We start from the raw sequence: 12,392 nt of genomic DNA on the forward strand, positions 1-12,392 counted from the left end.
GGAGCTATGAGAAATATAAAAAGTATTTTAAAGAGAAGAACTTAGTAGAAATTCAAAGTTGAGAAGAGTTCATGAAATACCATCAAGAACAGATGATATGCAAAATTAATTAACATTCTACTTTTGTTTGATCTCTTCAAAGGAGAAGGGTACTCCTAGGCTGGGTATCTCAACAGGACTTAGTCTGAGGGAGTATTAGTGAGAATTCTTCAAAGATGTCTGAAGCTCTGAAATCAAGACTATATAGTCTCCAATCTTTCCACTGCCATAGGAAGACTGTGTAAGTTTAGAATTTCTTCATAGCCTTTTCTCCTACCATTCCTTTGATTGGAGGACTCAATATTAAACAATAACAGGCATTAAACCTTTTCTTTTTGACCTCGTAATCTTCCATTTGTTCACTACGAAATTGTTCTCAAAACTGATCCTCACTCTGATGGTTTTATCAGAAATTATCTATGTGGTAAATGCATAATTTAACCAGAATAATTTCTGAACCATTCTATCTACAAATTCTGAATCAGAGATAAACCTGAGGGGTTTGGTTTTTAGATTTGGCTTTCTGTATGTTTTAATTATTTCTCTAACTTTCCAAGTGCCTTAGAAGGCTACTATCCTTCCATTACCATCTTTTACTTTCCTTCTATATCCGTACAGACACACACAAAATATCAGTACCACCGTAATATGGATGCATGTATGCGTGTGTGTATATGTATACATATATATACACTACAGACATACGACCAATATCAGAGTATAAACCAAAGATGAAGACATAAATAACACTGTGGAATAGGAATTAATCCATTTATTATTTCCAAGATAAAGTAAAATTGGTTGATTACTATAACTCACCAGATGGTTCTTCAGGCTCGCTTTCATTTTCTTCCTCAGGTGGGGCTTGAGGGGGTGGTGGGGGAAGCTTCTTTTCTTTCTCTGCTTTAGCATTTCTCTCTTCTTCTGAGTAATACTCATCTTCTGAGAGGTTGGCCAAGCTTTCATCCATCTCTCTGTACTCTACCTATATGGAGATTATACCAGGGAAAGCTAAATACAGTGAACATCTAAAACCAGGGACTCAATTTGGAACCATCAGTGAATGTGAACTACCTTTAAGCTTCAAATTGTAAGGGATATAAGCAAATAACAAGGAACAAGCTCATTCATAAAAGGCAGCTATTAAAGACAAAATCTTGGGGCATCTGGCTGGCTCAAAGAGCATATGACTCCTGATCTCAGGATCATGAGTTCAAGTGTGGCCCATGTTGGATATAGAGATTACTTAAACAAACTTAAAAAACAGAACGAAAAAACCCTAAAATCCGTCATGTAACAGTCTGGAATCAGTTCAGCTTTAGCCCAATCTATCAATTTTACATCACAGTACCGACATCTAGATCAATGAATCTGAGGCTCTCTATAACTCCTAGGAACTCTTTTAAAATACACACATGTGTATATATGTAGGTTTGTATATGCATATGTATTCATATGTATGTATACATCATGTTTACACACCGAAAGTTTCAACAAAGACTAAAATAACCCCGAGAGGGGCGCCCAGGCTGCTCAGCCGTTTGGTGCCACCTTCGGCCTGGGGTGTGATCCTGGAGACCCGGGATCGGGTCCCACATTGGGCTCCCTGCATGGAGCCTGCTTCTCCCTCTGCCTGTGTCTCTGCCTCTCTGTCTCTCATGAATAAATAAATAAAATCCTTAAAAAATAAAATAAAATAAAATAACCCTGAGATAAAAATATAGTCGACTAGAAAAACAAGTCTGTCTAATACCAAGCCTGTACTTCTACTATTCCATCGAAAAAACAACAAAATCCCAGAAACCAAATGGGGAGCAATGGCAGGTAATAAAAACTGCAAATGGCAGCATTCACACTGAAACTATGAGAAAGTACATTTGCTTAAAAAATAACCAATAACCTAAGACAGTTGAATGATGAAAGCAAAGAATCCTTAATACAACAAATTACTTGAAACAGAAATGGAGACTACAGGCCTTACTTACTAATAATTCACACTCTGGTTATAAAGGAGAGAATCAGGTAATAAGATTATAGAGGAAGCAATCTTGGTGAATGTCCTACTGGGTGTAAAGCAACTTATAGGGAAAATTAATGTGGACCTGTTTGCCAAAATGTGTAATACAGTATTACAAATAGTCACCAACCTTAGCATACTAGCAAACTATCACTGTGGTTCCCACCCTAAAAAAAAATTCCAGGAAGCCATAGCAACAACAGCTCTCTACTTTAGAGTCAATGAAAAGATAAAATGTATGAAATAAAAATTTGTTAGATATGGAGACAGAGCAAAGACAACATGGTTTCCATATGTAACACACCTAATTTGTTAGGTTTCTGGAATTAATAGTCCTGTGGATTACAGCAAATGTAATCTACCTTAATTTTTGAAATGTCTTGGAAATAGCTCCATTTGGCTGGCTGCTTTTATATTTGGCCTTTATTTTTTTTAAATGACATGAACACAGGTAAAAAAGATTGTCAGAAAATGGAAACAAAAATTAAAGATAAATTAAACAGTTCTGACCCACGCTCTCAAATTCTTATTTAACAAATGAATGATAGTATTCATCTATCAAATACGGAACACTGATTACATGGTCACAATGAAGAAAACAATTATGAATGAGAGTCTCCCTGCCCTTAATAAACTGAAATTCTAGTTGCAAACTAATGGTGCTTATCAGGTAAATCATCTCATAGAGGGACTTTACAATAAAACTTCCAGAAATCTAGATACTAAACTTTGCCCTATTTGACTGAGATAAACCGTAGGAACAGACCTCAGGACAATGGGCAAAAAAGCAGCAAGGAGGGAAAAGTTTCAAAGAGCTGGACACAGGGGCCAGAAAATATAATAAATGTTTAGAGTATGCAGTTTCCTTTCTTCTTTTGGCTCTCAACAGTGCTTGACCCCTCCCTACCCAAAGATTCAGCCCTTTAATCCTGTTCATCAATCTCATCCATTTAAATCAATAATCACTTAAGTGCCTACCATGGAACTGGGTTATGTGCAAATTCTGAAACAATAATGTAAGATCCTTTCTATTGCAGTAGGTCAGTTCTTTCCAAAGGATGTTCCACAAGACCAATACCCTTTGAAGGCAAAAGGAATCCATGATCAAGTCTTGGAAACACTACATTTTTTGCAGGCTCCTTCTAGGACAATCACAATGCACATTAAAATTACTGAGAAGTTTTGAAGCAAAACCAATCTTTTAAACATCGTTTAATCCAGTCTTTTGATGTAGTAGCTACTAAGAAGGAATAGAGTTCTTGGTTTTCAAGGGAAAAAAAGAGATTAGAAAGATACCTAGAAGTAGGAGCAAAAATATCTAAATAGTTAAAAAACATCGATAACCAGAAAAAAAAAATCTGTGTTTCACAGAATCCTAAGGTTCTTCAGAATTTCATTTAAATGTATATTTATATGTGTTAAACCAAACAATAATCCTTTGGAGACCAACAACACATGAACTTGTACTGCTTGGATACTAAATATGGGTTACACCTAAGAATGCAATTTCTTCTGCAATCTGTTCAACCAAGTGTCCTGAGATGACAAGACAAGCTAAAAAAACAACCATCTGCACTACTTATCAATAGCTGGATCTAATCAAGCATTGGGTCTTCACAATACTTCATAAAACAAATAAAATTGGATTCTGAGATTGAAATAAGACTATTAAGCTTAATCTCCATTCTCAAATGTGGCTCTATTTAAAAAAGCCTCATTTTCTCAAAGACTGACAACTAAAATAAAGGTTATGGGGTGCCTGGGTGGCTCAGTCGGTTGATGATCTGCCTTTGGCTCAGATCCTGATCCTGCAATCCAGGGATCAGCCCACAGGCATCCCAGGCATCAGGCTGCCTGCTCAGTGGGGAGCCTGCTTTCCCTCTCCCTCTGCCCCTGCCCCTACTTGTGCCCGCTCACTCTCTCAAATAAATAAATAAAATCTTAAAAATAAAATAAAGATTTTAAGTTTAAATTTAATATAAAACAGGCAAATACGGGCAGCCTGGGTGGCTCAGCGGTTTAGCGCCGCCTTCAGCCCAGGGCCTGATCCTGGAGACCAAGGGTCGAGTCCCACATCGGGCTCCCTGCATGGAGCCTGCTTCTCCATCTGCCTGTGTCTCTCTGCCTCTCTCTCTGTGTCTCTCATAACAAATAAATAAATAAAAATCTTGAAAAACAAAAACAGGCAAATACTACTTTATTTTGAGATTTTTGCATAGTTTTATTTTGTAAAAAAATAGTTTCTCTCTAAATAGTTTCCATCTAAGTATTGTGAAGACCCAATGCTTGATTAGATCCAGCTATTGATAAGTAGTGCAGATGGTTGTTTTTTTAGCTTGTCTTGTCATCTCAGGACACTTGGTTGAACAGATTGCAGAAGAAATTGCATAATAAACTAAATAAATTAGTTTCTCTACTAAAACTTAATGGGCAAACACATTTAACAAAAATCAGCATTGGGAAAAGTGACACAACAGAAGATAATTGCAAGCAGTACAGGCAAATACTACTTTGAGATTTTTGCATAGTTTTATTTTGTAAAAAAATAGTTTCTCTACTAAATAAAAAGTTAAACCATCTGAAAGTATACAAAAACTCTAAAAAATAAAATAATAAAAAACTATCCTGAGAAAAGGAATGGATACTCTGAACACAAAGTAGTGAGAACCTCTCACCTCTAAGTAAAATCCTCAAAGACTTTGAAGGTTCTACAACTATTACAACCAAAAATGTCCAATAGGCAGCTATAAATCAGTAGGGTAATTATTCTTACCTTTACACAGATGACTCTGAAATTTACACCTCTAGTCTCTCCCTTCTCTTCCTCACCCTTGCTACAATGATTGAATCACTTTCCAATCACCTTAAAGCTCCAGTTTTTTTGTTTTAAGCTTTCTTCCTTTTAATTCACCTAGGGCACAACTGCCAGACTGATTTTCCAAATATGTGATGTTTTCAGACAGTTTAAAGGAGAATGCCAAATTTTTCAAACCAGCATATAAACTTTCTGGCTCTAATGAGTCAGACTTACCTTTAGCCATTTTCTAACACACTAGTCAAAAAGTCCTCAATGTTCTAGGGATCCCTAAACTCCCTAAAAACGATTCCCACCATTTTTTTCTATTATTCCAATACCTGAAATTCAAGGCTCACCTCCTCTGCAAATTTCCTAACTACTCTAACCTTCCAAATATATCTTTCCTTCCTAGCACTTAAGGCCTGTACTTCATAGTCTAGTGCAGTACTGTCTGATGCCATTTTCTGTAATAATGGCAATGTTTTGCATTTGTGCTACCAATATGGCAGCAGTAGCCACACCTGGCTATTTAAATTTAAAAGCAGGGGCACCTGGGTGGCTCAGTGGTTGAGCGTCTGCCTTTGGCTCAGGTGATGATCCCAGGGAGTCCTGCGATAGAGTCCCACATCAGGCTCCCGGCAGGGAGCCTACTTCTCCCTCTGCCTATGTCTCTGCCACTCTCTGTCTCTCATGAATAAGTAAATAAAAGTCTTAAATTTTTTTTTTAATGTAAAAAATCAGTTTACTCAGTCATACTAGTAACACGGGCTTAGTGACTACCATACTGAATAGTACAGATCTAGTGTTTGGCTCTCTATAATCCGGACAGGACTCTACAACCCAAATACTACTGATCCTTGCAATTTATCTTGCTCCTAGAAAAAACGTCATTTCCAATTAAATTCATCTGCCAATTGTTCCCAATGTTCAATTGTCCACTCCGGACTCCCTGCAGCTTCTCAAAACACCCTGCATAATCTATCAAGCACGTTTCATTTCTTTCCTCCACTGGTCCTACTTAATTACTGGGCACTTTATTCTAAGCCAGACATTGCAATAAGTGTTTTTTTACATTGTATCTAAACCTAAAAATCTTACAAGACAGGTTTTATTTTCCTGAGGAAAAGGAATCATAGGGAGAAAAATTAACTCCTCTTCCAGAATATTTTTCTAAATTCTGTGCTTTTTCAAGGCCCAGTTGAAGGCCACCATTCCTGAAGCTGTTTGGTGTGTTCCTAAAGTCCCAATCCAACTTAATTCCAAACTTGGGGATCCCTGAGTGGCTCAGTGCCTGCCTTCAGCCCGGGGCATGATCCTGGAATCTCGGGATGGAATCCCATGTTGGGCTCCTTGCATGGGGCCTGCTTCTCCTTCTGCCTGTGCCTCTGCCTCTCTCTCTCTCTCTCTCTCTCTCTCTCTCTCTCTCACTGTGTCTCCCATGAATAAATGAATAGGATCTTTAAAAAAAGAAAATCCAAACTTTAAATATTTTGCTATTATGTTAGCATACAGAGGTGATTTTCTTCTGAAGCTTAAGCTTTAGGGACCTCCCAATTGTATGGACCCCTTCCAATATCCTGAACCTTGTTTTAGTTATATAATTATATATAACATCTGTATCCAAGTCCCCTATTGAATCTGTATCTATAGATACAGATATACCCCTCTGCATATACCTCAGAACTCTTGAAGCAAGGCCACTCTATACTAGTCTCAGCTTGCTTTTTCTTCCTTTAACGGCTATTCTATCCCTTGAGGTTTGTTTCCTCTGGCTCCCAAGACTAGCCAGGAACAGGTTAATTTCCCCCAATTCTTTACTTTCTAGTTGCTTCCCCAAAGAAACAGGTAATCTACTTTTCTTTTTTGGAGTTTCAGACCTAATCACCATGGAAAAACAGTATAACAGGAATTAAAATAAACATAGAATAATTGCAAAGACAAATCTTACGGTATGTCCCAAATTGATCTACAGATTCAAGGCAATCCCAATCAGATTGGGATTACCTTTTTTTGTAGAAACCGATAAACTGATTCTAAAATTCATACGGAAATAGAAGGGTCACAGACTATCCAAAACAATCTAGAAAAAGAAGAGCAAAATTGAAGAACTCAAACTTCCTGATTTCAAAACTTATTACACAAAGTGACAGTAATCAGGACAGTGTGGTACTGGCCTTGGAACAAAAGTATAGATCAATGGGACAGAATTGACGATCCAGAAATAAATCTTTACGTTTTTGGCCAACCAACAAGGGCACCAACCATTCAAAGGGAGAAAGAATAGTCTTTAATAAATTGTGCTGGGACAAGTGAATATCCACATGAAAAAGAATGAAGTTGAACTCCTACTTCATACCGTATACAAAAATTAACTCCAAAATGATCACAGATCCAAACGCAAGAGCTAAAGCTATAAAACTCTTAAGAGAAAACACAGAAGTAAATCTTCGTGATATTGGATTAAGCAATGGTTTCTTGGATACAACATCAGAAGCAAAAGGAACAAAAGAAAAATAGATAAATCAGACATTAAAATAAAAAAACTTTTGTTGGGCAGCCCCGGTGGCGCAGCAGTTTAGCGCCGCCTGCAGCCCAGGGTGTGATCCTGGAGACGCAGGATCGAGTCCCACATCGGGCTCCCTGCATGGAGCCTGCTTCTCCCTCTGCCTGTGTCTCTGTCTCTGTGTGTCTCTCATGAATAAATAAATAAAATCTTAAAAAAAAAAAAAAAACTTTTGTTGTAATCACTATATATAAGGAAATCTATTCAACAATAAAAAGACAACCCAATTTAAAAATGAGCCACGGACTTGAACATTTTATCAAAGAAGATATACAACAAATGACCAATAAGCATAAGATGTTCCGTATCATCAGTCATTAGAAAAACGTATCAAAACCATAATGAGACACCATTTCACATCCACTAGGATGACTAATAAAAAGTATCAAGACAAGAATATGGAGAAATTGGAAACCTTATATATTGCCAATGTAAATGTAAAATGTGGTAGCTAACGTGGGAAAATGTTTGACAATTCCGCAAAATTTAAAACAGTAAGGCTCCTGAGTGGCTCAGTCAGTTAAGCATCTGCCTGAGGCTCAGGTCTTGATCCCAGGCTCCTGAGATGTGTTTCTACCTTGTGTCAGGCTCCCTGCTCAGCGGGGAGTCTGCTTATCCCTCTCCTTCTGCACCCCCGCACCCGCTCATGCTCTCTCAAATGAAACCTAAAAAAAGGGCAGGGAATGGGGTAATCAGGTGATGGGCATTAAAGGGGACACATGATGTAATGAGCTTTGGGTGTTAATATGCAACTGATGCATTACTGAACTCTACATCTACCACCAATGATACACTATATATCAACTGAATTTAAAGAAGTAAAAAAAAAAAGACACAAAAAAACCACTGAGATACCATATGACCTAGTGATTTCTACTTCTAGTATATACCCAAGAGAACTGAAAACCTATGTTCACACAAAAACTGTACACAAATATTCATAGCATTATTAACACCCAATAAGAGGAAACCCAAATGTCCACCAAATGATGAATGGATAGGGACGCCTGGGTGGCTCAATGGTTGAGCATCTGCCTTTGGCTCAGAGTCCTGGGATTGAGTCCCGCATCAAGCTTCCCACAGGGAGCCTGCTTCTCCCTTTGCCTGTGTCTCTGCCTCTCTGTCTCTCATGAATACATTAAAAAAAAAAAAAAAAATGGATCAACAAATGTGGTATATCCATACAATGGGACATTATTATGCCACAGAGTTGTCAATCACCAAATGGAAATACTACAACATAGATGAACCTTGAAAACATACTAAAGCAAGACACAAAGGCCACCTATTCTGATTCCATTTATATAAAATGTCCAGAAAAAGCAAATTCATACAGACAGAAAGTAAACTAGTGGTTGCCAAGGGTGGGGCTAGGGGAGAAGGGGAATAACTGCCAATGGTACAGGTGTCTTTTGGGAGTGGTGAAAATGTCCCCAAATTAGAACTGACTGTGGTGGTGATGGCAAAACTTGTAAATACGTGCTGAAAACCATTCAACCGCACAACTTAAAAATCGTAAATTTTATCACATGATTTATCCCAACAAACCTGTTTTTAAGAAACATCACATGGGGGATCCCTGGGTGGCGCAGTGGTTTGGCGCCTGCCTTTGGCCCAGGGCGCGATCCTGGAGACCCGGGATCGAATCCCACATCAGGCTCCCAGTGCATGGAGCCTGCTTCTCCCTCTACCTATGTCTCTGCCTCTCACTCTTTCTCTCTCTGTGACTATCATAAATAAATAAAAAAAAAAAAAATTAAAAAAAAAAAAAGAAAAAAAAAAAGAAACATCACATGGTTTCTGGCCATTCTTTATTGTATTAAAACAGTAAAACAAAAACCCGGGCAGAGGGCTTGTGCCCTCTGTTTCATTTCGGAGAGTTGGGAGTCTCCAACCTGCGTCTTTTCTAACCTAGGCTCTGGTTAAAGCCCCCAAAAGCCCTTCCTCCTTTTAGCGCAGGGTTTTTATTCTTAGAGAGCGATCTCTCCAGTGGGCAGTTGAATCTGAGGGTTCAGTCTGGGTGATGCTCATCTCAAGAAGTTCTCCATACACCCTGACTTGGCATATCCATTTAAAAAACCATATACAGACAGGAAACTTACTATATGCATAAATTACACGAATCGCGCGATTTTAAATATTTTAAAAGCCTTAAATCTCCAGAAAAACAAAACAAAACAAAAAAAACCCAAATCTACAAAGTCTGTGCCCGAGGACTGCCTTAGTGCCCTGCACGGTTGGTGTCCCATGTGGTCCTTTGTCTGAGGCGGAGGACACCTCATCACAACAGAAGCGTTAGATTCCAGTTGCACCACTGGACTTAAGTTGTGGGACTTTGGGCAAGCTGCTTCAACCGTGCGCCTCAGCTGACTGATGTCCTAAAACAGGGCTAACGACACCTGCCCATCGCGTGTTCGGCAAAAAAAAAAAAAACAAAAAAACAAAAAAAACAACCGGTCAGTGACGCCCTGGGCACGGCATCTGGGCACCCAGAGACGCGAAGCAGCCGCCGTCGGTAGATACTGCTCCGTGACGAGTCTTTTTTTTTTTTTCTTTTTTCTTTTTCCCCTTCCCGCGTACCTGCGCTTTGACTAATTGATATTAAGCCCCTCTTCGCCAGTTTCCTCATCTGTGAAAAACCTACGTCAAAAAAGATCGTTGAGAGAGAATAAAAGGGGAGGGGGAGGAAAAAAAAAAAAAAAAAGGAAAACTGGCAAAGAGCGGGCCCTTAAAGCAACGACAATAACAACAACAAAAAATGTTCCTTTCCGTCAGCCCCACGCGCGTGCAGCTCGGACGCCCGCAACACCGCCCCGGGGCCTCCGGCCGCGCCCGCGGGCGCACAAGCCGTGCCCGTCTCCAACGACGCCCGCGCGACCCCACGGCAGGGAGCCATGTTTCCCAGGCCAGAGAAGAAGAGGGGTACAGACGGTAAGGGCTCAGCCGCCCCTCCGGACGGCCGGGTCCCCGCACAAAGACGGCATTCACCGCGGGCGAAGCCCTTCCCCGGCCTCACCTCACGCCGGGCCGCGGAGGTGGGGGCGGCCGGGGGCTGACGGCCTGGACGGCCCGCGCGGGGCGGCGGGGGCGGGCGCCTGTGTGTGTGTGTGGGGGGGGGGGCGCGCCTCACCTTCGCTCGCTTGCGCCGGCTGGTGCGTCGCCCCTCCGGAGTCTCCGCGATTCCCGTTTCCATGGGGGTCGCTGATCCAGGCACGACGGTGGGCCCGGCTTGAGGCCCCGCGGAGCCCGGCGGCTCGGCCAGGCCCCCGGGGGGCGACGCCCGCGGAGGCTCTTTCTTGCGGGGGGTGCGCTCGCCGGCCACCCCCGGCCCGGCCTCGGCGGGGCCCGACAGGCCTGCGGGCGGCGCGGCCACCTCGGAGCCGTTCTCCGCGCCGCCCGCGGCCCCGGGGCCGGCCTCCGTCCCGGCGGCCGCCGCCGCTGCCGCCGCCGCCGCCGCCGCCGCGGCCTTCTTCCCAGACAACATCTCTGGCCGCCTGGCCGCCGACGGCCGAAGGGGCCGCTCGGTCTGTCGGTCCGTGAGTCCGGAGCCGCCTCGCCGCACCTCGCTTCACGAAGGCAGCTCGCTGCCAACCGCGGCCGCGTACGCACGCGCTGAGCGCGCTCCCGCCGCGTCCGGACAAAAAGGCCCGGAACGCCCACCGCCCCGCCTTCCCCCGCTGCCATAGAGCGGCGTCCTCGCGGCTAGAGCGGCAGCGCCGCACGGAGCACCGCACTCCCCTAGAGCGTCGCCTTGGCCTTTGGAGTCGGCCTCGGCACCTTCCCGGCCCTAGGCCTTCTGGGCCAGACTGCGCCTCCGAGGGCGACCATCCCCTCCAGAGGCGCGCCGACAGCGCCCGGAAATACGGTTTCATTCATTCATGCATGCACGCATTCATTCATTCATGTACTCATGCGTCAGTTCAACCAAAATGTATTAATGCTTACGACGTGACGAGGGTTTAATTATGAACTTTTTTGTTTGGTTGGTTGGTTGGTGGTTGTTGTTGGTTTTTTTTTTTTTTTTTTTTTTGCTTTCAAAGAGCTTACAGTCTAGTGAGGGGAAAACATTGAACCATTAACTGGTAAATCATCTTGTTTCAGAATTGCCCTGCTTGAACTGGGGAAATCTTGGAGAGCAAACGTGTTTCGTGGTAATAAAAAGGACAGAAATTAGGAAATCCAGGTTTGAGCCCAAAAAGCCCAGGTTTGGATTGCTGTTTCTTTCAGGGCGGTGTTCATGCTGTCCCTTGTGTCTGGACCCCCTCCCCAATAGCTCTCCCTCCCTCACACCTCCTCCCACTCCCTGTGTCTTCCATACATAACACCCCTTTCTACTCCAGGTTAGTTCACTCTAATGCTGCAGGTGGCGGTGGTGGTTGGTTGGTTGGTTTGTTTATTTATTTATTTATTTATTTATTTATTTATTTATTTATTTTATTTTATTTTATTTTATTTATTCCTCCAGGACTCCTTTAGTGACCCAATACTGGAACAGCTTGTGTTCTTCAAGCTTGTTTCTACTCATTACACATAACTATAATCGTTTTACACGTCTCTTCAAACTATAATTTTTTTTAAGTTTTTTTTCTTGTTGCTGTTGTTTTGTTTTTTGCTTTTTTTTTTTTTTTTTAGTAATCTCTACACTCAACGTGGGTGGAACTCATGACCCCAAGATCAAGAGTCGCATGCTCTCCTGATTGAGCCACCCAGGCGCCCCTTGAAACTGTAATTTTTCAAAGAATTATTCCACTTACATGAAGTTCAAGAACTGGTAAAACTAATCTCTAATGATAGAATCCAATCAGTGCTCACCAGGGACGAACATAGAATTGACTGCAAAAAAGCAGGAGGGAATTTGCTGGGGTTGGTGGAAATGTTTTTTATCTTGATTGGGTGGTGTACACCTTAGTCAAAACTCATTGTACTATACATGTAAAATATTTTCATATTTTACTTTTTGTCAATTGTACTTCAAT

At 41.9% G+C, this 12,392-nt stretch overlaps 1 protein-coding gene across 4 annotated transcripts in view; it reads right to left on the minus strand.

Moving 5' to 3' along the window:
* Window positions 1-11,023, minus strand: part of KDM1A (lysine demethylase 1A) — a 61,114-nt gene extending 50,091 nt beyond the window's left edge. For 2 of the 4 annotated variants that reach the window (XM_072750820.1, XM_072750818.1), the window contains exons 1-2: window positions 10,547-11,023; window positions 859-1,024 (exon numbers count right to left, since the gene is read on the minus strand). In XM_072750820.1, the coding sequence (XP_072606921.1) occupies window positions 859-1,024; window positions 10,547-10,900 (520 nt within the window). In that variant the 5' untranslated portion in view covers window positions 10,901-11,023. The remainder of the gene's footprint in view (window positions 1-858; window positions 1,025-10,546) is intronic. The other 2 variants (XM_072750821.1, XM_072750819.1) reach the window with 1 other exon arrangement.
* Between the last annotated feature and the right edge of the window lie 1,369 nt (window positions 11,024-12,392).

This window comes from Vulpes vulpes, chromosome 2 (genome assembly GCF_048418805.1).
Source record: "Vulpes vulpes isolate BD-2025 chromosome 2, VulVul3, whole genome shotgun sequence".
Lineage (NCBI taxonomy): Eukaryota > Metazoa > Chordata > Mammalia > Carnivora > Canidae > Vulpes > Vulpes vulpes.